The following is a 27,567-nucleotide window of genomic DNA, read 5'->3' as shown; positions in this document are numbered from 1 at the left end:
TAATTATGATTAGAATTGAAAGTATTCATCTTGTTTTTTCATTATTTAATTCAATGGTTTATCACAACTCTGGGCCATATTGGACCATGATTAGTGCTTGCAGAAGTTCAAATTTTCAGAAATCCTCAAATCTTTCCAGAAAAACAAAGGAAAGAAAAAATCTTCAGAAATGGGTTTACAAAAAACCTAGAAAATCAGTAACAAAACACAAACGACCCATAAAAAAAATTAAAAAAATAAAAAAAAAAAACACTTTTTTTTTTTTTTTTTGACGTAACATAAAAACTACAGGCAGCATGACAGATGAAGTAACAAAAATGGCAACTTTATGAAGACAAATTATGTAATAATCCAAATAAAGAAAAAGAGAGAAAAATGAAGAACCTGGGTATAGGAGGAAGATGGGTTTGAAGAGAAACCAGGAAGGTATTCTTGAATGAACCCATTATTATTGTGTGAAGAGCTAATTTAAGCGTTAGTGAGTGAGTGTGTTTGTCTGTAGGAGTGAGAGAGAGTGTTAGTCAGTGAGTTAAGATGCTGCCACCTGTCATGTGGAGAGTGGAGATCAAACCAACGTTACTATAATCTTCCTGAGCCCCTTGGATGTTTGGAGTACTGATTTTGGCATAAGAATTAATATAGGAAGAGGATAAATTTTAAATTTTGGGACTTCCTTTTTTTTCCATTACATGCAACTTCCAAAGTTTTTTATTTTTACATGTTGCACACTTATCTTACTCGTGAATAATGTATATCCTCCATCTCATAATATACTACGGAGTACATATTTTCATAGATATATTTTTCACTATTTAAATCTTGGGAAAAATCTTTAATTCGCAAAATAAAAAACTTACTACGTACTTATGAAACTATATGTTGAGACGAATCTAACAAATATTAAACCCTGAATAAAAGAAAGTAAAAATTAAAATTTAAAATAATCAAATTAAAATTAAAAAATTGGAAGCATGGAGCATTCTTAGTTAAGCTAACCACAAGTGATAAAATTGGAAGCTTTAACCATGGTGCTGTAAACCGTAAAGCCCTTTCTCTCAGTATGACTTAAATGGTTTGCTCTGTTATAAAGGTAGAAGACTATAGAGATAAGGGTACCGTAATAGCAGAGTAAACCATTAAAGGCAGCTCGATCAAGAGCTGGAAAAAGGAGCCTCAATTCGCAAGAAGTCAAATGAACCAAACAACAAGCTAAGAAAGAACCAATGTTGGATAAACGATATTCATAATAGGATCTGTCCATAAGCAAAAACACATATTGTACCTCAATTGGGTATCCGTAACTCATAAGACTAGTAAATTGTAAGTTTGTAACAACTCAATTTGTTCTCAAGAAAAAATTTCAAGCTCTAAATCACAATACCAACAAAAGTTGCACCTTACATGAACAGATTAGGCCTTGATGCTTTGTATGTTGTCTTGAGCTTCCTATTTGGTGGTCTAACCTTCTTGTAAACCAGTGGAAATTTGATATCCTTGCTGTGGAACTGTTTGGTGTTCTCCCTCTTACAAAGTTCATCAGGAACAGTTGCTGTCTTGATAATCTGGATGCATGGGGCCCTGACTCTATGGCGAGAAGCCATCTCGGTATACATTTGCTCAACAGCACCATTCAATGTGGTGTCACGGAATTCCTTGTACATGTTGTGGTAGCCAGTTCTACTTTGGTATCGCAACCATATTCCATAGTTCTTGATAACAGTAGGATTCTTCTCATAGATCTGTGGGCAGATCAATACTGAGCGATAAATAATAAATCCAATCTCTAACATTAAGGCAACACCACTACGATGGACAAAAACTCAAAATTCTTCTCTATATGTTGTGAGATGAGAATTTTAAGCCAAAGTAAAAAATTATAGTGTCCGGAAAACACTAGTTATGGAAGACACGGGAGTTTTGATGTGAGGGGAGGAGGCCTATCACTATCTCTCATCTATTTCTATTGACTGCAACAATCTCTTCCTTTTCATTGCAATCACAAACAGAATACTCTAGCCAAGTCTGAGGCTACTTCCACTACTATAACCTTTGAAACAGTAGCGTGACTAGTGTTGTCCAGACTCTCACTCCCCTGTTTAAACTATCACTAATCTCTTTCTTTTTCTAACAAACATAGATTAGATCACTCTTTCAGTTCTGCCCAATTACGGAGATTGATGGAAAAGAATCATTTTCGATAGTCTGCAGAGATTAAAATTTTCAAAATTTACACTTGGATGTACGATGGGTTCGCCATAATTCTATAACTACCAGAGTACCATTATGTAGGAGAGGTAGCCTACGATTATATAATATTACACAAAATGATAGCCAAACAGGAAATTACTTTACAACAACCTAAAAAAATTATAATTAACAAATTCAAAATGGCCTTTTGGATTATTTCACAACATGAACATACACAAAGCAATTTGTTTGCCAGGTAATACTAGAATTAAACGTCATATAAACAATTACTTGGAAATAGAAAGATTAATATACCTCGTTAATGGCAAGAATCTGACCATTGCTTTTCTTCACCTTCTTCAATTTTCTCAGAAAATACCTGCAAAAAATAACACAAAATCACAGGGGTTTTCTCAATCGAAATTACAAGTTAGAAAAGAGTAAAAAAAAAAAAAAGGTACCAAAATTTGGACTTGGCTCGAACTTCATTGGTAGCCCAGAGCTTCATGCGATAGATCTTGGGATGCTCATCGGATTCAGTGGGCAAGCCTCTTCCCACAACTTGGTACTGATGAAACTGTTACACATTTAACATTATTTATTATGGATTAAAATAAGTTCATGAATTGATTGAAATAATTGTTGCAGAAAAACAGATGAATTAAAGGAGATAGAATGATTGAAATCTAACCCTAAAATAACCCATTTTCGATCGATTCTTCTGCTGATTTGTCACTTTACGATTATATATAGGAGTTGGAGGAAGAATGTGTAGGGTTTTTAGTTTTTAATAATGTACTCATCTGAGTTGTGTCATTCAGGCTTACAAATTTGCAAGCTGGCATACCATGAGCCCAAAACTTAGGCCCTGCTCAACATTAGTCATTTCTTGGTTTTGTTTTTTTTTTTTTTTTTTTTTTTTTTTTTTTTTTTTTTTTTTTTATGATCCTCATCCCTTATTCACATAATCACATCACCTTATTTTTTATAAATTGAAATTATTTTTACTAACTATTATCTACGGTATATTTGTATATTTCTTCTTTAAAATTACTGATTTAGAGTGAAATAAAATTATACTTACTAAATTAATATTATTACAATATTTTTAAGGTAGACTAAATAAGGCTTTACTCCCTATTTAAACCATACTATGAAGACTACTCGCGCTCTTATTTAACCCTTTCTATGATAACCCCCTACTCCCGATTAACCTCTTTTATGATGACTCATTCTCATATTAACCCCATACCCATACTAAGGTGTCCCTTGATACTACTTAGACCATATTATGATGATTCTGCCTTCAAAGTAAGGGTTATAGCATCAGTAGTGCTCACAGTAGCATGGGTTATCATAGTTTGGCATAAACCTCACTATTATAACCCCTGAAACTATTTAACTCTTAGTATGATGATCGTTGCTCCAATTTATCCCTTGATACGACGGTAGGGGTTATAAGAACAATAAGAGTTATCATAGTAGAGGCTAAATAAATCCCTACTGTTATAACCCTACTACTATATTAGTAGAAGGTTAAATAAACCCCCACTGTTATAACCCTACTACTATATTATCCTGTTTTTATAATCCTATCATGATGACCCTTGCTCCTATTTAACTCCTTCTATGATGACTCCAATTCAAATTTAACTCTTACTATGATGACCTTTTACTAATATTTAACACTTGTAAGTTGTTATGAAGGTCATTTCTATGATAAAGGCCTAAAAGTCTTAAACGTACAAGTTTCAAAGCAATAAGCAAGTGGATAGAGAGTTTGGAGCTTTGGACTTGCCAGCGTTGTCTCAATGAATACGTTGACATAACTCACACGATGACATAAGCAAAAGATCCATTACTTTTTTTTTTGTTCTATCCAGCTCACCCTTTGAATTAATCCGGATTCGGGGCACCGTTTGAGCCTTATAAGAGGTCGTTTGGTTCAAAATGTTGGAATGGAATGATATGGGGATATCAACCCCGAGGGTATGAATTGATAATCTATTGTTTTATAAAAGTTGCTCGGTTCATTCAAAGGTATGGATTTTGATAGTATTAATGACTTGAGAAGGTATGGAATATCAATCTTTAGGGGGGTGATGGGTATGAGATTGAAGGGGATGAATAACTAATGAATATGACATTTCATACCCAAATGACCCCAACCAAACAACAATCACATCATTAATGGTATCACATTCATTCCATTCCATCGTAAAAGCTTGAACCAAACACCCCCTAAGTGGTTAGATTTTCGTCCTCTCTCAATTATTCTTGCGAGACATCGAACACGCGGTCCTTTCCTACTTATTGCAAAAGATCCATTACTCCATATTCTTAAATCCAGTTGAACAACATAAGTAAGGTGGAGAGACAAAGCGAGTACAGAAGTGAAAAGAAACTAACAAATTCTCTCCAGAAGCTCGCCGGATAATCAGTTTCCGGCGGCGTTAATGGCGGTGAAATGGGAATGGGAGAATGCCACCGCCGGATCCGTCGCTGGCTTCGCCACTGTGGCAATCATGCACCCCCTTGACGTCGTTCGCACCCGCTTCCAAGGTCAAACCATAATAAATCAATTTCGTCTAATTCTCACCATCCTCTCTCTCTCTCTTTTTTTAATTATTTTTTTTTCTGGGGATTCATTTTTATTTGTATTTGTTGAAATTTTACAGTGAATGATGGACGAATATCGAATCTCCCAAGCTACAAGAATACTCCCAATGCTATCTTCACCATCGCCCGTTCTGAGGTGTCTTCAAAATTAAAATGCTTTATTTTGTTGCTTTTTTAACCCTAATTTATTTTACAATTGAATATTTTTAGCCAATTCTATGCAACATGTTTGTATCATTGTTTGTTATTCAATTAACTACTTGTATGTATTTATGGTCTCTAATGCCAATGTATGACTATTTGTAAAATGCCTAATACATTCATTGAAATTATAATTTGTAAAAAGTACTGGGTGCATATTTTAAGTGAATTTAGTTTATTAAGCTGTTATCAGTCGAAAATTACCATCTTTAATCTTTAAATTTTGATTTGAGATGGTCAATACTAGCTGAAAGGTCTTTAATACTTTGAGTATGAAGAAATTAAGTTATGTCTTGCTGAGATGCTATTTGTAGATTCTAGTACAATTCTGCTTGCTCAACATTTTGTTTTTAACTTGTTTTCCAGGGTTTGAGGGGGCTTTATGCTGGCTTCACCCCAGCTGTTATAGGATCATCTATTTCATGGGGGCTATTTTTCTTCTTGTAAGTTGAATACTCTCAAGTCTGAAATTGTAGCTGCCTATTTTTTAGTTGTTTTATCTGAATTGGAAAGGATATGCTATTTTCTGCAGCTATAGCAGAGCTAAAAAAAGGTATTCTCTTGATGAGGAGGATAAGCTGAGTCCTGGACACCATTTGGCGGCAGCTGCAGAGGCTGGTGCACTGGTCAGTTTTTTGAAACAGCAATGCCATAGTTTAAATGTCTTTATGGGGAAGCTAGAGAAGATGTAATGGTGTTAGAGGGGTTTTGTTGATTAATAGTGAATTATTAAAAAAAAAAAAAAAAAACAAAATAGTGGATGTGGATCCCATCCAAAATGATAAATTGGACTAAAAGGAGAAATGGGGCTTTTATATAGGGATGGTGGGAGTGTGTATGAAGCTTAAGTATGGACATAAGTCACCCTGAATTTTCATTCTGTCAGGCTTGTTATCTCAATGAATTCTTTAATCTAAATTTCACTATTCAATTGATTTTGTCAATGCTCAGAAGAAACAAAGTAGGAGTTTACACGAGTTTGTATTAGAGATGTCCCAATCAAATTTGTGAATAACATTTTAGGATACTACGATGTCCCCACTTACATTTTTAAGTTCCTTCAAATTTGGCCGCAGTGCTACTAGAACGGGCTTCTTTCTCGCTTTGGAGATGTAAGAAACATGCTTTCATTTTTTCGTTTTCATGTTTTTTGTTAGAACTGATTTCTAACTAGCACATGTATGAACTATTTACAGGTATCATTTTTCACAAATCCTGTTTGGGTCATTAAAACAAGATTACAGCTACAGAATCCTCTTCATCAAACCCGTCAATATTCTGGTGTTTATGGTTGGCTTCACTTCTTAGTTAATTCATGAACTGTATGCTGGATGCTTTTTACTGGTCTTGCTGCTTTTGAGCTTTCAAACTCGTAAACTACTTGCGGATGCAATGGATATAATTAATTGGGTCAGATTCTCTGGTCATTTTAGTTTCCAGGATTTAGTAAAAGTTTACTTTCCAGTAGAAAATTTTCATGAGTTGAAGAGTTCTCTATGGCTAGTTGGCTACTATTAACAAGAATTCAAACTCATTGTTTATGTAGGACCTGATAGGTTGATACTCATATTACAGTATTTTTAGAATGCAGTTTATATAATCCACCCATTTCACGTATATTGTTATGGAATATTTTATTTAAGATTCTGCACTAGGTACCATAACCTTTTGAAGCTAACATGAGGGATAGGTTTACATTTTATGGGGAGTCGGTTCTTACTTCTATAGTGTGATCATAAAAGGTTTTACCATCCTAGTGGTTGAATCTTACTCCTGTGTTTGTGTGTAGGGAGGAGGGGGCTTGGGAAGAAGTGGCACCCCATTCTATGTTGTACTTATTTCAGGATGTCCCACTAGTTGGCAAAGTTTTCAAGCTACACCAATGACTTTATTTTTTCATAGTATATGTTAAGACTTTAAACTGATTCTTTTATCTAGTGCTGTTCAAAAGACCTCTTTTTATCAGTAGAATGAGGAGTTTCTGATTGGTTTTTTTTTTTTTTTTTTTTTTTTTTGGTGTCCACTTCAGATGCTCTGCGAACCATAACAAAAGAGGAAGGGTGGACTGCACTCTATAGAGGAATTTGGCCAAGTCTTTTGCTGGTTAGATTTTACTCATCTATACTCTGCAGTCCTCTCTCTTGCCCAGTTCATTTATTAACCATAATTAGCTTAGCCCATTCTATTATTAAGCTCGCTAGGTGCTTTGCTGGAGTTGTCTTTGTGCATATGATTGCCCTGTTAATGAAAAAGTATTAGCTTGGTGTCTTATGGAAATTAGACGCGAAAAAGTGCCTTCTGTCTAGCTTGTTGATCTTCTGATGGATCAAGTTGGTTCATGCTTCAATATTTTGGGTAAATAAAGTATGTTGTGATGTATTAGTTACATTAGAAAGCAAGTCAGTGAAAGCTTTTGTCAGCTTGCTATATCTGAATTGCATTGTACAATTTTCGCCCATTGTAGTAATCTTGAGTGGCTTTTGGTCATTATCTTGATAACAGATTTGTAGATCATTCTAGTATGGTTTGCATGTTGCTTCTGAGCACTGACTGTGGAAATTTGGGAAAATTTTCATGTATGTTTATCTGGTGAAACTGTTAAGAAAACAGAGGGCTTGGTTTTCTGGGCTTTTCAACTTCTTTTCCCTGGTTAACTGAGTATTGAGTGTTGCCATTCTACTTGATGTTTAGGGTGTAACTCTGGTATGCTTACTTGTTGAATTTACTGCTTCAGCAGGTCTCTCATGGTGCCATACAGTTCACTGCGTATGAGGAATTGCGTAAACTTCTTGTTGATTTTAAGTCAGAAAATGCCAAAACTAAAGATGTTGAAGTGCTGGTAGGTTTGCGATTTATGCACCCTATATGCTGTATCTCTCTGACATAAAGCTCTATTAGCAATTAATCCCTTTTGGCAAAAAATAAGATCTTTTTAAAATACTTTTGCTAAATGTAGAGATTAATGCATAAAAGTGGGTGGGGAGTGGTTTGACATCTATTTGCTTAAACCACAGGGTCCATTACTCCATTTAGTAAATTCTATTAACATTGTGAATTTTAAGCTGATTTTCTTATATGTTGCACTCTGATACAGAACTCCCTAGACTATACCTTTTTGGGAGCTTCTTCTAAAGTTGCAGCCATTCTCTTTACATATCCAGTTCAGGTAAACTTTACTCATAATTATAATGGATCTTTATTTTGTAATATCAACTTTTGGTAATATCTTCTGTACTTCGCAGGTCATTCGATCAAGATTACAGGTAAATGCCTGATTAGGTGAGGGGGGGGGGGGTGTGACTGGAATTTTGCTTCCATGATGCTTAAGCTGACCTTTACAACAAGCTGTAGTTTTTTCACTCATCTGTCTTTGTGTAAATTTGTAAATGCAGCAAAGGCCAAATCAAGATGGCGTTCCAAGATATGCAGATAGCTTTCACGTGATCAAAGAAACTGCACGGTGAGAATGAATCACTGCAAAATTTAATACTTCGTATGCTAAGCCTGCAACGTAGTGTTAAGTGATAATGTAATACTATCTTGATGTCTGACTGGTTGTTCTGGCTTTAATAATATTTGCGTTAGAGGGTATTATAATCATCAGTGCCTAATTGGGTGTTGATTCTTGTCTTATTCCTTTCACGTAATAGTTTATTAAGTCATATCACAGTTGCCCCCCAATGCAATGCTTCCCTGAGAAAATTTAAAATTATATCAGTGCTCATACACCCTGCATCCTTGCTTGCCTCTCTCCTAGCCAAAAGTATACATATATGTATCACCAATATAATGTGTGAGGACATCTTTCCCATCTATTAAATAATTTGAGGACAACTTTCCCATGTGTCCTACAACCTGATATTTCTTCCTTTTTTCCCCTATTTATCAAAGTTATATATATATATTATCATCTTTTGCAGGTTTGAAGGTCTTCGTGGTTTCTACAAAGGTATTACAGCTAACTTATTGAAGAATGTACCTGCATCTGCTGTAACTTTTGTTGTATATGAGAATGTTCTAAAGGTGTTCAATTTGACTAGAAAGAAAGATTAATCCTATAATCTTTCATCTATTTTTTCTTGAATTCTCTGCTACCTCTGCTTCTTGATTTTTTTACAACCCCCCCCCCCCTCTCTTCTCAAATCCCCTTTCTTTTTTACGCCCATCTTTAACAGGTAGATACAATACCGTGATAGAACAGGTCAACAGGGCATACTGGTATGAGGAAATTATTGTCACGTTTCTGTTGCTTAAGTTATTAATACTATTGAACTGGTTACCTTGAGGTTATGCTTGTCATAGTTTCTTGTTCCAACCTTTGTCATGTAAACATCTTTGAATACTTGGATCACCTTATGGCGTTTGATTTGTCTTTTTATTGGGCAGTTTCAAGAGTGATTTGGTAATTGAAAAGGCTAGCTAAATTAACTTCGTATGAAATAGTATTGGGGAGAGTTGAAGTACTTAGCAAAGTAGCAAACTTTAAATAGACAAGTAAATTTACATCTGATTCAGAGCGAAAGCTGAAGCATGGCCAAAACAGGCTAAGAATGTACTTAGGCAGACTGTCTAGATTACTGGTTGAAGATTATCTCTAATCCAGTTATTAGTCCTTTACTTGTACAAAGGACCAACAGTTTGGTCCAGAAAAGTAGAATAGCTTCATTGGTCTGAAGAGAGATTTTGTAGGAAGGATAATATCTCATTGGACACATCCTGTGGTTTTTCCAGTTGTATGTAATGGTGACCATTGAGAATGGCAACTTGTAAATTAGGAACGAGGCTCTTGAAGATGGGACCTTCAATGTATTCCCTTATACCAAGATTTACAAAACCAATGTCTTTATTGCCAATAATGAACTTGCCTGGAACTGTTATCTTTGCTCCCTGCCAGGCTGCGAGCAGCTCCCAGTTCCTAACACAGCAACACATGATGTAGATAGTGAAACTTAAGTCATGCACTGCTTAGTGATCAAGAAAGAGATGAAAGAACTCATGAATATCTCTCAAGGTTTGAAGAAAAGTTAATGCAAGTGATACACTGTTGATTTTACTCTAGTCTAGAAGTTGGTAAATCTCCAAGAGTGATACACTTACAAGTCCATAGCGCGGTAATAGTTCAATGGACCAGTGAAACCTGACTCCTGAAACTTGTCTGCATAAACCTGAAGTTCCTCTTCAGTGATCCATGGTGGCAAAACAGACGGAGTCTCTAGATAGTCTATTATCTCCATGCCCTCTGGAGCCACCAGATTGTCTGTTCTGTCTACTAGCAGGTATTTCTTCATAACTGTCAGATAGTCATACCTTGCAAATGCTCTCTCTGCTTGTCCTGTTTCCTACATATTTAGACAACTAATAAGTACCAACTTTCTGCTGCGAAATGACTCAAATGAGATAGATCTTTTTTATTTTTGAGACAATACCTGAAATTGACACACATAGAAGTCATCTCCAAATAATCTTCGGAAAAAATCAGTAGGTTTGTTGTTTGGGTCTCTGAGGAAGTAAGGAACTGAGAGACAAACCACTCCTTCCACTCTATCAGGCCTAAAGAGGCTCAAGTGCCATGCTGCCTCAGCTCCCCAATCAGTTCCCACCACAAAAGCCTTCTCCAAAATCACCAAGTTTTGTGAGAAACAAGCCAAGTATAATTAAACTTTTCCAGTCAAGTTATTACTTGATACAATTAAATACATGTATTAGGCTGATAGCAAATCAGGGATTCTATCTATGTATGTACATCATCTATCCAAAATTAATAATCACATCTGTTTGGATGTCTAACAAACAATTAATACATCTTTTATGTAAAAGTGTATCATATTTTTATCAATGAGGGGTAGGGAAAATGAGTTTAATGCTGGATTAGAGAGTAGTTTTTACATTTGGTTCACCAAAGTAGTCCAAGAGGCCAACAAGGTCAGCAACAATATGGAGCATGCTGTAAGAAGAGGAGCTCAAGGGCGAGTCAGAGTCACCATAGCCTCGTAAATCTGGGGCGACAACATGATAACCATGGCTAGCAAGAACAGGGATCTGGTGATGCCAATAGTACCAGAATTCCAGGAACCCATGCAGCAAAAGTACAAGGGGTCCTGTGCCTTGCTCTGCTATGTGCATCTTTATCCCGTTACTGTTGACCCATTTATGCTGGATTTCTCCCTCCATTACTTCTCTGCTCTCTGATCTGATATTATTACCCTGGCAGTTTCATTCTCTGATTTCAATGGCTGCTTGGCTATCTGAATTTTATAATGAATCTTTCATTCTCCTTTTGAATATAAAAAATAAAAGTCTGACTTTGCATGGATACGTCAGCTAAGGAGTATTTGCTACTTGTAATTTTTTTTTGTTTCATTTAATTTAGTATATTTTTATTTTTAGGAAATTTAATTTAATATATAAAATTACATTATTTTATGATAATAAAATTGAGATCAAGTGAGTTGTACGTCAATTCAAACATTAGCCAAAGCTCTACACATTCGACAAAGTAACAAATTACTTTGTACAAAGTTGACTTTATACACCTTGTCTCATAATTTACTTCGTTTGAAACTAATATTTTTTCCGTTTTATATTGTTCATTTTATTTTTTTATCCCACAAACAAATTTCAGGTAGAAAGAACAATATGATCCAACAACCTTAAAGGTTGTAATTAAAAAAACTAACAATGAAGATATTAAGCATAATGAAGCATTAATTGTAACAAATGCCATGTGATTTTGTCATAAGTTTTTATATTAATTTCATATTACGAAATGTAATACTACCTCTGTTTCTTATTATGTGCAACAAAGGAGACATAAAATATTCCTTTGTTGCACATAATAAGAAACGGAGGTAGTATATGCTTTTGTGTATATCATTTTTCAATGAAAGATTTGTTCAAATTTATCGCATCGGATTTACTAACATGTATTTTATTGGAGATAATTGCGTATAGCCTATAGTTAGATATAATAACTGTAATACGGAGTAGTAATTATTAAATCATAAACCAATACAAAATTAGAAATATGAAGTGAATTGAATGCAAAACAAAATGAAAAATAAAAGTCTTATTCGATATGCATGCTACTTATTTACTCCACAGCATTTATATCAATAATATTACACCGTTTCAGGCGTGAACTTTTGTCTCCCTCCCTTTCTGCTTTTAGACCTTAATTATTTACATTTACATTAGCCTTAAATTATTGTTAATGGCGAATTTACATTTTATTCAATTGGATTCATATAAAATAATAAATAAATAAATTTTATTATATTTATTTATAAATTAACAAATTACATGAAACACGTATAGATAATTTTAGACACATTTTCAAAAAAACAGAGACATTATGGTCACATAAAATTATTGATATTGATAAATTAATAATAAATTTATATCACTTTTTTATTGAACAATTCAATGTTAAATAACTTATTATTTGTGACAATATTTATTTTACAAAATTAAATGAGTTCATTTGATCCCATTACCATCATAAGTGATTCATACGGATTTTCACAAGAGTCTCAAATTTCTCAAGTTTGTCTCTTATTTTATTCTTTTATTTTTCGGATTAAAATTAAAGCAAGTTTTCCATGTATATGAGACGATTTCATTACATTAACTTAGCAAATTGTAAAGGATTATAATATTTAGAAATGTATCTAAATAAGCTTTTATAAATATAGTATTACTATTATTAATGACTTTTTTATTGTTAAATTTTGCATTCACCTTTAAACTTGTTATAATAGTGGGGACAAAACTTACAATAAAGAAAAAAAAAGTCCAGAAGTCATGTATTTGGGCGCCAAGCAATACTTTAATCAACTTTTACATTTCATAAGTCCAAAAGTCATGTTTAGTTTTTTCAAACAAAACGCATATAGAAATTAGGAAATACATTATAAACTATTTGATCATATTAATTGATTAAAATTACTCGATTTCGATTATTGAAGGGAATGTCTTCGATGAGAATTTATATGTGTATGTCAAATGTGGTGGTTACAGCATTAGGTCGGCCTTCAATTAGTTATGGGGAACGTCCAAAAACTAATATATACTATTTCATCTAGTTTTTATCTATATTTTTCATCCACTTTTGTAGTTTTGTTGAATAATAATTATAGAGATAATAATTATAGAGATAATTGTATAATCAATTTTACCGTTTTACGTATTATTCATATGAAAATTCTACTATGGTCAGACTTAAAATGACCATCATTATTCTAAAACTGATTGGTTGGTTTTTTTTTTTTAAATGCTTGGTCAAACCTCCTTTTTATTTATTTCCTTTTCAATTCATTATCATTTTTCCAAAATTTAACTTTAAATTTTTAGAAAATCAATTTTTTATTTTCATAATCTATACTATTATTTTACAACAGGATGTTGGAAGGTCTATACTATTATTTTAAAACAGAAAGCTGGAAGGACTTGTGTCCTTTTCTTGTTTTTTCTGGTTAAAAAAAGTAAAAAAATAAAAATAAATAAATAAATAAATTCTCATGCCTTTACAAATACTTTAATTCTTAAACTAACTTAAAATTTAACCGTTATTTAAACAAGGTGTATGAAAAAAGTTTTTCACAATATAACATACGTTTAATTTTTTTTTTTAAATAATTCTGCTAGACTTTTATTATGTTTAACTTTTAAAATACTTTTTTTAGTTGTTTTTTTTTTTAAAATAAGGAGTACTTATTTAGCACTGCTATTAAAATATTTTCTACGAAGTACAATTCTTATATGAAATTGAAATACTAAGCAAAAATATAAATACAAAAATGATTATTATAATATATTAAACAGTCGTGCATCGCACGAGTTTAATACTAGTGATCTTATTAAAATCATTTTTTATCAAATTTAAAAAAATTGTACCAATACTAATATTTAATCTGATTTTCTCCCGCTCCAACTGAGGAGGTGTGATAGAGAATATTCATAGAATATTCTCATCTTAGGTTTAGGATATATTTTGTATAAGATTATCTTTGATATCTGTACATATCTTGTGTTACCTAATATGATTAGGTTTCTCATTGTAACCCTATAAATATTGATTAATGGAAATCACCATCTTTAATTACCAATAAGTAAAAATTATAAAAAATTTATATTTTGAAAATATACATTGTGACGAATCTAACAAGATCCCAATTGAATATATTTTTCTTCATATGTAAATCACAAAACATGGTCAAAGAGAGGTGTGTGAATAGTGTTAAAGTCAAAACGTGTCAATTAATAAAAAACGGAGGTAGTAACTAGTAATTATCAATAAATAATAACTAATTAATAACCCAGAAATATATATTTCAATAAGTATATATTTGATGACACACTAAAAAAATTCGTTCTTGGTTTAATAACGCACCATTTTTTTTTTTTGCCTTTTTTGTCATTTTCATGTGGAAAATTCTAGTGTAAAATAGAAATGCATATACATATGATAAGTAAAAGGAAAATCTAATACAATACAGTAAAATGATGAAAAAAATAACCACAATAAGTTGAATTTTAAGTGATCTTCCAATATTAATTCAACTTTAATAAATTAAAAAATCAGTCTAACATTGATGTCTATATTCCATAAACAATTTAAGTATTAGATTTTACTTGTGATCGGTCAAACAAGTCATCATTTGACTTATACTATAATGAACTCTCATTTAAATAAGAATTGTCTTAATTTAAACAAAATATAGCTTAATCTTAACTTATATAAAAAATTTATTTTTAATTTTAATTATAATAAAGAATTTTTTAAAAGATTAAGGTGTCGGGTTTGGTGTGGAGGGTTGGGTGGTCATAGGTTCGTGCCGACTAGGGTGGGTGGGAGTTGTATGGGTTCGATCGATCAGCTAGGTTGGGGATAGGTGGGAGTTCGCCATATAAGTGTGGTTTAAGAGTAAAGGTTGAACTTTGGTTGGGATTTCGCCACATAAGTGGGGTTCGAGAGTTAGAGTTAGAGTTAAGGTTCGGGTGGGTGTTCGCTAGACTGGTTGGGAAACTAGGGTGTAAAGTTAAAATGTATCCAATTAAGGGAATCGATGTAGTATTAGAGCAACTCCAATAGTAAGCTAATTAGAAAATAGATTTTTAGGCTACATAAAATTTTAAAGCTAATTTCTTTTGTAGCTATTTTGTGCCCTAGCTACTAGCTTGTGGTGTTTTCTAGAGAGTAGAAGAATATGTCATGCATGCGTCAAGATTGCAGTTTAGCCCAAACAATTTGGAGTAAGTGCAATTATTCTATGGTTTTGTCTCACTCTCTTTGTAGTATGGGTGATTAGTGGGAGCACTGTTTTGGTAATTTTGGGGAGGATATGGTGAGTTTAATTACCATATGTTGGGCTATGTGAGGCGCAAGGAACAAATGAATGATTGAGGGTGAATATCCGAATGTTGAACAAATTGCTGCCTATGCTTTGAAGATTAATGCGAAGGGGCGTGAGGTGAGAAAATTGAATAACAAGGGGGAATTGATGGGTGGAAAGAGTGTCTTTGTTGGCGGGTCTATTCCGGCATATGACGTGGTTAAAATTATTGTTGATGCTAGTGTTTTAGGGGAGGTGGGGATGGGGCTGGGTGCAGTCTGCGAAAATAGTGAGGGGGTGGTGCTTTGGGGACGGTGCAGTGGAGTGAAAAATGAAATACTAAGATTGCAGAGGTGAAAACGGTATTTTAGGGCATGAAAATTGCGAAACACAAGGGTATGAGTTTCATTGAGGTCGAGAGTGATAATCTGATGGTGATTGAGGCAATGAGGAAGCGTTTGTATGACCCTAGTTCCTTTCATCTGATTATAAAGGATATTTTAGATTTTTTTTTCTTCTAATTTTACTAGTGTTTCATGGTCTGTTGTAAAGCGAGGGGGCAATAATGTAGTACCAAATTTTACCAGTGTTTCAACGAGTGTGGAGTGATGTAATCTCTTCCCGCATTTTGGAAATTTTTTCGGTTGATCTAGATGGTTTTTTTTTTTTTAAAGATGTCATTTCCAACAAAAACTTTTACATACAACCGGTGTGCAGTAAAATACTGAATAACGGATTTTCGCACGTGTGAACAGTGTTTTTTTTTTTTCCCTTTTTCCAAAATAACGAACATCTCCTTCAAAACTCCTTCAGCAAGCAACAATGGAGGAGAGAGAAAACTCCAATTTTCCAGATTCAAAACTCCTTCACCAAGCAACCATGGAGGAGAGAGAAAACTCCAATTTTCGATCAACAATGCCGAAAACCTCCAGATCGTCCAATTACGAAAACCTAATGCGCGAATTTCTGCAATTACAAAGAGAAAATCAACCACCATTAACGCAACATCCAGAGAAAACATGGAGTTTCGACCTCAATCAAACATTCAGAGAAGGTGAAGCAGAGAATTTCGTTGATGATCTCGATCAGTTTAATGATGATAACATTCAAAACTCAAAAGTTCCAGAAATTCAAATACAAGGTAAAAATCTAAACAAATACTAACCTATTGTTTGTTTTTGCTTAAATTTTTGATTTAATTTTCAATAATTAATGCAGATATTGAAAATCAAGGTGTTTCAAATACATTAGACGATGAAGATTAAGTTATTCCGAACACATTAGATGAAGAAGGACAACCAATAGATGAAGATGAAGGTAAAATTCTATAAATGTTACATATATTATGGCAAAAGTTACATATATTATGGCAAAAGTTACATATATTGTGAATAATTGCAAAACCATCACGCATAACAGACTATATGCATATTCTCACAATGTGAAGCAATGACATTTTCTTATTGAACTGAAAGGTAGAAAAATTCTTTTGAAAAGTCATTTGACTATATCAAAGGCCTAGATCATTTCAATCAGGCTTTTACCTAAGTGATGTTCACTGCTGCAATAAACTTCTTAAGAATATAGTATAAGAGAAATTCTGTTATGTTATCCCAAAATGTGGTCTAGGTGTGAAGCTAAACTTAAACATATGTTGTTTCTGAACGACAATCAATGAAATGCAACGTATATGCCTTGCAGTAATATGAAATATATAAAACAAAAGGCCAAGATTTGAAAATTTTTCCCATTGCTAGCTCATGTTCTACTGCTAAGTCTGCCCCTACTTCTAAGTCTGCCATACAAAGGCCTGGAAGTTTGTGTTCTATAAAATAATAAATCGACTAAAAGAACTCAGTACAATAAACAAGCCACCATTACAGCCACTGTCAACCAGTGGACAGGATTGAACCTCGTAGCTAAACACATTGATCCAAGATGCTGCCTTCAACCAACACAGATTAATCTAACAAGTGAATCAACTGAACATTAATCACTCAGCCTTGAACTTATTTTCTAGAAAACACCTTCTGTAGTTCTGTCATTGGATAAATCCTTGCATTTAGAAGTCTTCCTTAACAAATATTACATGCTAATGATGCTACTCTGATTTATATTATGCCTTCTCTCAAATGCAAGATCACTAACAGTGCTTAGATATAAAAGTCACATTACATTCAATTGCAACTCTATGGTTGACATTATTTTAGATTTTGAATCACTAGCATTGAGCAAGGTGGGCTGCAGAGTATTCATTCATGAATGTTACTAATATCTTTACAAATGTTACCTTTATTAATACAGAAGTTACTAATATCTCTTATTCTACTAATGCACAGATACAAATCCAAAACCAATAGATACCACTGGTTTAGATATGGAAGGATCATTAGTTGGAGTGGAAAGAGACACTTATCAAGAAATTTATGACTTGTACAGTCTACATGCTTCTACAGTGGGATTTTCAATAAGAAAGCATACAACAAGGTACCGCTTACACACACGTATAGTCACAGAGAAATACTATGTGTGTTCTGCGGAAGGAAAAATACATACTGCTCCAAAGAAGACAAATATGGTTCTAATGGTTGATGAAGATAACAAAGATTTAAAACAAAGAAAACCACGACAAGTCTCCATTACAAGAACTAACTGCAAGGCAAGCCTAAGAGCAAAAATGAATGATGATGGAAAATTTAAGGTGGTGTCACATGTGTTACAGCATAATCATGAACTAACAAGAAAGCAGTGGCATTATTTGCATCGATCTGAGAGAGAAGTAACAATAGAAAAGGCAGAAGCAATTAAAACAATGAAATCTGCTGGACTTTCAACAATGGACACATATAATTACATGTGTACAGAAGCTAATGGAGAAGAAAACTCGGGGCATAGTGTTGTAGATCACCTCAATTTCTGCTCAAGACTAAGAATGGAACAAATAGAGGCCGGAGATGCTCAGACATTAGTGAACATTCTGATCGAAGAACAAAAAGAAGATCCTAACTTCTATTTTAGAGTGAAATTCGACACAGAAGGTAGAATTTCCAACATTTTTTGGAGAGATGCAATGATGTTAGAGGATTACAAAATATACAGAGATGTTCTTGTATTTGATACAACATACAGAACAAATCGGTATAACCTTATATGTGCTCCTTTTGTTGGAATAGATAACCATTGGAAAAATTGTATGTTTGCATGTGCATTCATAGGCAATGAAAAAACAGAGTCGTTTGTGTGGTTGCTTGAAACCTTTAAAAAATCTATGGAGAATAAAATTCCAACCTCCACATTCACTGACCAAGACCAGGCTATGGCTCTTGCAATTGAGCAGGTACTACTTTTTCTATTTGAATATCATATTCACTGATTCAAGTCTCATTTTGAGTCATTTTTGTGTTCATAACTTTTATGAATATAAGTATCACTTATGTGAGTATAAATGTTACTTTTGTGAGTAAAAATATCATTGTTGTGAGAATAAGTGTTCAAGTTTAGTGACATATCACATTCTGAATGCAGGTATTGCCACACACAAGGCATAGGCTATGCATATGGCACTTAGAACAAAATGCAATAACACGATTTGGAGCCCTTAAAAGGGATAATGAGTTCAAAAAAATATTCAACAAATGCTTGAAGGGATGTGTGACAGAAACATAATTTGAAGAAAGATGGAAAGAAATGATACAAAAATTTGATTTGGTTAATCATGCATGGTACCAAAGGGTGTACGATCTAAAGGAAAAGTGATGTCCAGCACTCAGTAAAGATTTCTTCTCGGCAGGAATTCTTTCATCACAAAGAAGTGAAAGTACGAACCATGCAGTAGGATTCAGAGCTAATAAATCAACAACACTGACAGAATTCTATGGCATCTTTGTAAGAACCATAAAAAGATGGAGAAGTGATGAGAAGTATAATGAGTTTACCTGCAGCAAATCAATAGCCTTTACTTCATTGCCACTATCCGGAATGCTAAAGCATGCTGCACAGGTAATTCTATATTCCTTTATTACATTTATCTAAGACCTGAAAACAAACAACATAAGCAAATATAAAAATGATACATGCAAAAGAACATGACTGGTAGTAAGTTATTGCTCTAATGTACAGGTTTACACATTGTCTCTGTTTAGAGACTTCGAAGAGGAATTTGGATACTCAATGGCGACCACAGTCCAAATTCTAGGGAGAACTGAAGAAAACATTATTCTTTATGAAGTATCTCTAGAAGAAAAGCCATGGTCTTCCCAACACGTAAGTTACATACATGAGAGCCAAACTATATGGTGCACTTGCAAGAATTTCGAAGCTTCTGGTTGGCTATGCTATCACTGCCTCAGAATTTTACATCTACATTCTATTACAAGAATTCCAGAGAAGTACATTAGCAAAAGATGGACAAAGCTTGCAAAGTCTGAAGTATGGAATAGAATGGAAAAAAAGGATCTAAAACTCCCATATACACCATGGAGACATACAATGATGAGAAAATATTATAACTTAATCTTAAAGAGTCAAGAAAATGAAAAGGCAAGAGCATTCATGGAGGAAAACTTCAAAAGCTGTATGAAAATGGTGGAAGACTTACTTGCGGCTGATGCTTTTACAGAGGAGGTTGCTGCAAGTGATGACAATTCTAATGTGGCAGAGAGTGCTCAGAGTAACAATAATACTACTGCTTCTTCATCAACAAGTACAACCATACCCACTATATTAGACCCTAAGAGAGCTGTAACAAAGGGGAGAAGCAAGAGAGCAAAAGGAGCACTTGAAAAAGGGAAGAAATCAAAGCAAAAACCATTACCAGATCCAAATTCAGAGTTTGGATCGAAGACACCTAATGTACGACTTTTTTGAACTTGTAGTGAGTTTGGATGAAACACAATTGCAAACTTTTTTGTAGTGAGTTTATTTTTGTTTTATGCTACTATTGACTTTCATACAGAATTTTTTGTAGTGATGAGTTTATTTTTGTGATATGGAATTGCTCATGAATTATGAACATTTATATAATGTTACACTGATACTTGAAAAAGTAATGCATATACTCGCAAAAGTGATGCATATACTGGCAAAAGTGATGAATTTACTAACAAAAGTGACACTAACACTTACAAAAGTGATGCATTTACAGAAAAGTAACACTAATACTCGCAAAAGTAACAATAATACTCACAAAAGTGATGCATCTGCTCACGAAAGTGATACTTTTTACTCACAAAAGAAATATGTCACTCACAAAAGTGATATTTATATTCACAAAAGTGACAATAATAATCACAAAAGTGTCCGTTTTTAAAATGAATAAAATGGTAATATATATATATATATATGATAAACTTTATAATCATATATATATATATATATATATATATATATATATATATATATATATATATATATATATATAAATATATATATATATATATATATATATATATATATATATATATATATATATATATATATATATATATATATAAAATAAAATTTGTACAAACATTTTGAAAATATTAACACTAGTTTAAGTGTCAATATTTATCACTAGTTTCAACTTCCAAAAGTAGTTAACTAATGACAACTTCCAAAAGTAGTTAACTAATAACAACTTCCAAAATTAGCTAAAATTTAGAAGGAGTGTACTTCTGTGTAGCCTTTGTAGTCCGTTTTGCTTTCGGAGCAGTGTCAACAGCAGGAGCAGTTTCAGATTTCTTTTTTTTCTTCTCCGCTGCTGCAACCTTCCTCCTTTCTTCAATTTCAGCAACATACGCAAGATCGCTCTTCTTCTCATTAAATTTTTCAACTTCTGCTAAGACTTCAGATCTTGATTCGTTCATGTCACACAACACAAGTTTCGCACAAATCTTAGCACGTAAAAATTTCCTCCCAGCAACCTCACAACAAGAAAATAAAAGGCACATTAATATGTATAAAACATTAGCATAAACAATAACAAATGAATTAATTCAGATCAGTTTCAAGATCACTCACTGTTCTAAGTTCATCTACAGAAAACGATGTACCACCAACAAAATGCTCCATATGACACATCATAAACACACCACAGTCATTATTATCAACCTTACTCTTCCGCCACACTAAATCGACAATTTTGAACTTGTAAAAAGGGACTTTTTCACTCGTTGGATGATTTCTTCGTGCAAGAAAATCACCAAATTCAGAACACTGAAAAAAAAACAGAATATTGAAAACAACAAAAAAATCAGATTAAAATAGAAACATGCTTTAAAATAGACAATAACATACCATATAAAAAGTCAAATTTTGAAAATATGTAATCGTCTCATCACTCCAAATGATATTATCAACATAATGAACCAATTCATTGCCATGATCAATCACAAACAACACATAATGTTCATCAACAAGAACAGGAAAATAAACCTGAAAAAATAGAACAAAAGTAAGCATAAAGCACAACCATCAAACAGTTAATATATATAAAAAATTAAGATATATACCAAGTTTGCACCAATAACATCACAACCAGAATTTTCATATGTAACCCATTCATCCCAAATTTCGTGCAAATCGGAGACAGCAGAACTAGCAGAACTATCTTCGTTCCCCTCCGATACATGCAAAAAAGCAAACTAAAAGGAAAAAATAAATAAATGAAAAGTGTAAGAAAACAAATAACTCAAAACAGAAAGTTGCTTACACTTTGCCTCGCACCAAAAAAGAATCTGTGAGGACCACAAGTATCATAAAAACATGATTCATTTAGATAAATGCAGTAGCAATCAACTACTGACCAACGAACCAAATTAGGATGCACCAAAGACACCATATCCTCTCTTGGAATGAGAAAATGCAATCCATAAGTAACAAGATTCTCACTGCAAGGTCAAACAATATTATTAATATCAAAACAAAAAGAAAAAGAAAAAAAAAGTTTCAAAAAATATGACAATTAAAAAAGAACTTACTTATTATTAAATAAGTGATCCACCAGACAATAATCAAGAGCTTCTATATATAATCGAGGTAATTTTTCACTAAAAGCACGAGAATTACTTTTCATAAATGGCGTAACAAACACTACACTCTGACCACCAATTTCACCACAGTCCAAAGAACACAAACTTTTATTCGTTCTCATGACTGGACCACCTCTGCCACCACCATCTCCACCACCACCACCTCCACCACCATCTCCACCACCACCATCTCCACCACCTCCACCATCTCCATCATCTCGTAGGGTAGACTTTGATGAAGTACTTGCATCAACTTTAAACAACTCATCCACTGACTTCATTTTTATAAACTCATCAATTAAGCCATCAAGAAGCTTATGATAATACGGGTTAGACAAAAGTTGTTGTGTTTGAGACAACTCAATAGAATCAACATCCAAAGAAACAGAATGTTCAACAAAACGACTATGCACCAACCGTTGCAAAGTACTAAAACAATTGGAATTCACAGATGAAAACAGCTCCATGTTCCTTTTCATAAAAAGAAACGCCTCATGCAAATCCTACACGTTAACAAACAATTATATCAGAATAAAACAAAAAAAAAATAATTAAAAATTAAATGCTAAGTTTTGTTGAAGAATGGTGATTCCTTCCGTAGAAAAAAGCAAAACAATGCTGAACCGAAAGGCATCAAGAAGACATATTAATAAGTCAACAAGACACTCTCAAATCGATAAGATGGTGAAATTCTTCGACACTGAGTTCGATCCAGCAGCTCAGTCTGCACCAAAATGGAGCATCTATAAAGTTCCACACAGATTGCGCCGTGCTAATCTTGATGCATACACTCCCCACCTTGTTTCCATTGGCCCTTTTCATCACAGCAGGAGTAACCTGTCAGCAATGGATGATCAGAAGAGGCAATACATGCTATCTCTTCTGATGAGAACAGGAGACAAGTCGCGAGCTCTTAGTGCCTGCAGAGCTGCAGTTTTTGACCTTGAAGCTGAAGCTCGAAACTGCTATGCTGGTAGTATCCCATACGATGACTACCATCTGGCATAAATTCTCCTTACTGACGGATGCTTCATTCTTGAGCTATTTATACGATCTCATATCCGACAGTACATTAAAACTAAAATGCAAGATAGAGTCCTGCCAAAAAAAAAAAAAAAAAAAAGAACATACATCAGTTGCAGCACTTTTGATCTCAGAATCAGTTAATACTCCTTCAGGCAAGTTGAAAGTCACACATCTTCTACCATCATCAATAGGAGCTGCACCAACTTCACCCTTACTTAAGTTGTTAACATTTGAATCAACACCCTTAGCAAAAACTGGATAAGTCAATTCATTCAAAACCCCTTGACCAAATCCACCGGCCTTCAACTCCAAGGACACCCTGTTTCTCACTTTTTTATCTGTCCAGTGTTGGATAAGAGGAATAGTGGAGTTCTCTACTACACCTTGGAAATTCAAACGATGAAAATACATAATCTTAAGCAACAACAAACATCCACTAATACTATCTTTAGCCTCAGAATTTTTGTAACTAACAACAGAATTCATCAACTTTCTCAAAACAAATGAACACCAATCAAGATTTTTAATCTGATCAACATCATCCACAGCATTAACTAACCTAAAATTAACCGTCCTATTAGCGGTAGGAACAAGCATACTACTAAGAGCATGCATAACAAATAACCTCTTAAATTCATCACCTCCATTTACCAACTCCTTGATCCTAGTTTCTAATCTAGCCAAAGGTATCAACTCCTTAACACCAACATCAAAAGCAGCTCTCCATTTATTTTTCAACGCACTATCATCTTGAGATTGACCTTTGTAACTACCCTTCATTTCAGGAACCTCACGACCTTCTACCTTAGGCAAACCAAAAACATCACACACATCATCCTTAGTCACAACAAACTCCTTACCTTCAGCCACACAAAACATACAAGTATATCCATTAAAACTCTCAACAAGCCAAGGAAGTATACCTCCAACCATACTCTCCACACGTAAAGACAACAAACCACCAAATCCAACCTCTTCTACATGTTTTTTTTGAGTCGGAGAAAGCCCACTTACAACCTTAACTAATGAAGAAGGTCTACAACGACATGTAATTTTCCTATCAGGCCTGAAAAAACAAAAAAAAATTATTATAACATACTTATATACTGAAATTTAAATTATCATATAAAATTAAACATGAATTATGAACATTTATACAAATTTTTATACTTATTCTCACAAAAGTGACAATCATAATCACAAAAAATGATACTCATGACACTCATTAAAGGGATATAATACTCAAAAAAAGTGATTACTATCAAAACTTTCACAAAATGATACTTGCACTCACAAAAGTGACATTGATACATACAAAAGTGAAAGATATACTCACAAAAGTAACACTTAATATATTGACACAAAAATCACATAAAAACATAATTAATCAAAGTTACCTATACTCTTACAAAAGTCACAATTCCATTCACAAAAGTATAGCAAATATACAATATTCTAAAACATAAAATCTTACTCGTCATCCTTTTTTTCATGCCTCTTCCTTTTATTTCCCTTGGATGTACTTCCTTCACCTTTCAACTTCTTTTTTCCTCCTGCATCCATTTTATTTACTGTTTTCTCAGCTCTACTATAACGAAAACCTTTGATAGATCCTACCAATTAATTAAAAAAAACATCACAACAGAAATTTTTTTAATCTGGCATAATACAATTACTAAGACACACTAATGTGTATAGACACACAAAAATTAGGGAGAGTGCTTCAAAGAAAATAGCTATAAGTTAAGTAATGCTAATCCGGCTGAGAGAAAGGTTTCAGGGTAAATGATGGATGTGTCAGGGGATGTAGAGTGGGGAGAGATACCCAACATAAACTCTATAACAAAGAAGCCATATTATATGGATACACTTACTAATATTTCACTCTAAAGTCTGAGATGTGAACACAAGAAGGGAGTTCATGGGCCATGACTCTTGAATTTGTGTTTGATCACAATAAATGCTACTCTTCACAATCTATACGAGTAGCTCAAAATGATTAAGGTTGTCTATTGCCAAATCAGTAAATAGCCTACAATATAGCTCAAAAGGCTAAATAGCTAGCAACACAGCAACATAAGAGCATTAACGAGCCCTCACATTTCAACATGATTCTTCAAGCCCTCACAATAAATGACTAATTGTACTACTATGAACATGTAGTTTTTCATTTGGACATTTTTACAAACACCTAGTAGGCAATTCTCAAAATAAACCTAATCTAAGCAAAAGCAAGTGATTAAAACGCACAATCAAACAAACATAGCACAAACTGAACAAAAAAAAAATTGCGAAAAGGAGAACAAATACTAACCTAGAGCAACATTATCATCACCAGAAACTAAACTCTTCTTCTTCACCATTGCAAAAACTACAAAAAATCCAAAACAACGAAAACCTAAAAATCAAAACACTTAAAACTATATAAAATGAAATAAAATTGAGTAAACAAACCTGAAATCAGCAACAATCAACTTCAAAGTGAAGAAATTAAAGATTGAAGAGAGAGAAATTGAAGTAGCAACAACGAATTTCTGCAAATCGCCAAAAGCAAGAGAAGAAGAGAAGTAGAAGAGAGAGAAAAAGATCAGAGAAAGAGAAGCAGAATGAAGAGGAAAGAGAAAATAAGAAAGTTTTTTTGTTCTTTTTTCTTTTACACGTGTGAGCCCAAATTGGGCAACCCAATTTGCACTTCCTTGTTGTGATTTTCAGTAAATTAGTGAAAACCCGATTTTATTAAAAGTTTGTCCATTTCCAAAGTTATTCACTAACAATTTCCGTTTTACACAGAACACTAACCAACTCATACAATTAACTAAGTGAATTCTACATTTGCTAGTCTGCAATTGCATATATAATAAAATGTAGGTGACCGTCAGCTGATGTTAAAACCGCAAATGTAACACTACCTATACAATTGCATAGTTCACACTTCACACACTATTAGTTTGCCATAATGGCCATGGCAAAAGAGTCATCCTAACCTCATTTTTTTTTTAAGAAAACTCATCCTAAACACATTAAACACATGATAAATTGTAATTGACTTATGTTACCATACTTTCCTTTCGTTTGTTGTAAACTCAGTTTAATTAATGTAATTTCAGTCGTTTTCAAAATAAAAAAAAAAAAACAAAAAAAAAATTACAAACAATTTATACAAGTTTTTTTTTTTTTACGAGAAAAATAATACAAGGTTTGGTGTGTGAAGATAGCATTTGGGAAAAGAAGGTGTAAATTTAAACTAATACTCCATACTATTTAAAAAAAACCTAATACTCCGTACTTTTTAAAACAGATTTACTCTAAACCCTTAAATAGTCTGCCCTATAATTGGATGATCGTATAAAGAATCAGCCCCATTTTTTTATTACTTTATTAGACAGATATATTCCTTTAATAACTGTGACGGACTGACGGTTATAGGGATCCATAGAATTGCTCTCTCTCAGATTAGTCAGATATCCATTGAAGCGCACTCAACGTTCTCCATTGAAGCGCAGTTAGCGCTCTCCGTTGAAGCTAGTTCTTGTATCCCCCATTGAAGCAACTTCTGAGGTAAGTTGTTTGTATTTGTTATCATCATATCAAATATCCCTAAAATTATGAGATCGATAATTGAATCAAATATCCCTATAATTATGAATCAAATTTGGTTGCTAATGTATTGCACAACACTTTAATGTTAGGATTTAACTATGAAATCAGAGCTCTTTTCCCTGGGCCCAGGGCTGCCGCCCCTCCTGCCCTGCCTCAGGGACGGGCCTGGTGTTGTTTGTATAGATCAAACAAAATTTTGAAGGTTTAAGGACGTGAAAGAAAAATATGCAAAATATTGATTGGACAACACTTTTCTAATGATGGGTATTATTGGGGTTAATTTTGTTAAATTTTTTCAAAAATTTTCATTTAACTCTAGATACGTCTTTTATTTTCATATGTGATCAGGACTTACCCGGAATTTTGAAGGTTTAAGGACATGAAAGAAAAATATGCAAAATATTGATTGGACAACACTTTTCTAATGATGCGTATTATTGGGGTTAATTTTGTTAAATTTTTTCAAAAATTTTCATTTAACTCTAGATACGTCTTTTATTTTCATATGTGATCAGGACTTACCCGGATACCCCCTTTATTTTCATATGTGATCAGGACTTACCCGGATACCCCCAGTAGAGTACCATGCCCAA

The 27,567-nt window shown here is 33.4% G+C and overlaps 3 protein-coding genes across 4 annotated transcripts; 1 reads left to right on the top strand and 2 right to left on the bottom strand.

Annotated features, from left to right (window-relative positions):
* Nucleotides 1-1,210: 1,210 nt before the first annotated feature.
* On the bottom strand, nt 1,211-3,028 carry LOC145562990 (large ribosomal subunit protein eL20). The gene is made up of 4 exons (XM_081623399.1): nt 2,879-3,028; nt 2,649-2,764; nt 2,503-2,566; nt 1,211-1,739 (listed from the first exon to the last, which is right to left on the bottom strand). The coding sequence occupies exons 1-4, from the start codon at nt 2,891-2,893 to the stop codon at nt 1,398-1,400; spliced, it is 537 nt and encodes a 178-aa protein (XP_081479525.1). The 5' UTR covers nt 2,894-3,028; the 3' UTR covers nt 1,211-1,397.
* Nucleotides 3,029-4,434: 1,406 nt separating this feature from the next.
* On the top strand, nt 4,435-9,091 carry LOC145561806 (folate transporter 1, chloroplastic-like). Of its 2 annotated transcripts, none has more exons than XM_081621915.1 (11): nt 4,435-4,749; nt 4,866-4,942; nt 5,374-5,450; nt 5,540-5,633; nt 6,204-6,297; nt 7,037-7,110; nt 7,742-7,846; nt 8,102-8,173; nt 8,250-8,270; nt 8,400-8,467; nt 8,928-9,091. In XM_081621915.1, exons 1-11 carry the CDS (start codon nt 4,644-4,646, stop codon nt 9,058-9,060), a joined length of 921 nt encoding a protein of 306 aa, XP_081478041.1. In that variant the 5' UTR covers nt 4,435-4,643; the 3' UTR covers nt 9,061-9,091. The 2 variants fall into 2 exon arrangements, with proteins under 2 accessions (XP_081478041.1, XP_081478042.1); XM_081621916.1 differs by having other exon boundaries at nt 4,436-4,749; nt 7,745-7,846.
* A 578-nt stretch (nt 9,092-9,669) lies between these two features.
* LOC145561805 (epoxide hydrolase 1-like) lies at nt 9,670-11,193 on the bottom strand. The gene is made up of 4 exons (XM_081621914.1): nt 10,894-11,193; nt 10,434-10,616; nt 10,105-10,346; nt 9,670-9,922 (listed from the first exon to the last, which is right to left on the bottom strand). The coding sequence occupies exons 1-4, from the start codon at nt 11,176-11,178 to the stop codon at nt 9,670-9,672; spliced, it is 963 nt and encodes a 320-aa protein (XP_081478040.1). The 5' UTR covers nt 11,179-11,193.
* Between the last annotated feature and the right edge of the window lie 16,374 nt (nt 11,194-27,567).

Source organism: Chenopodium album, chromosome 10, assembly GCF_948465745.1.
Source record: "Chenopodium album chromosome 10, dcCheAlbu1.1, whole genome shotgun sequence".
Lineage (NCBI taxonomy): Eukaryota > Viridiplantae > Streptophyta > Magnoliopsida > Caryophyllales > Amaranthaceae > Chenopodium > Chenopodium album.
Note: the sequence above shows the minus strand (reverse complement) of the source record. Positions and strands in the feature narration are given on the sequence as shown.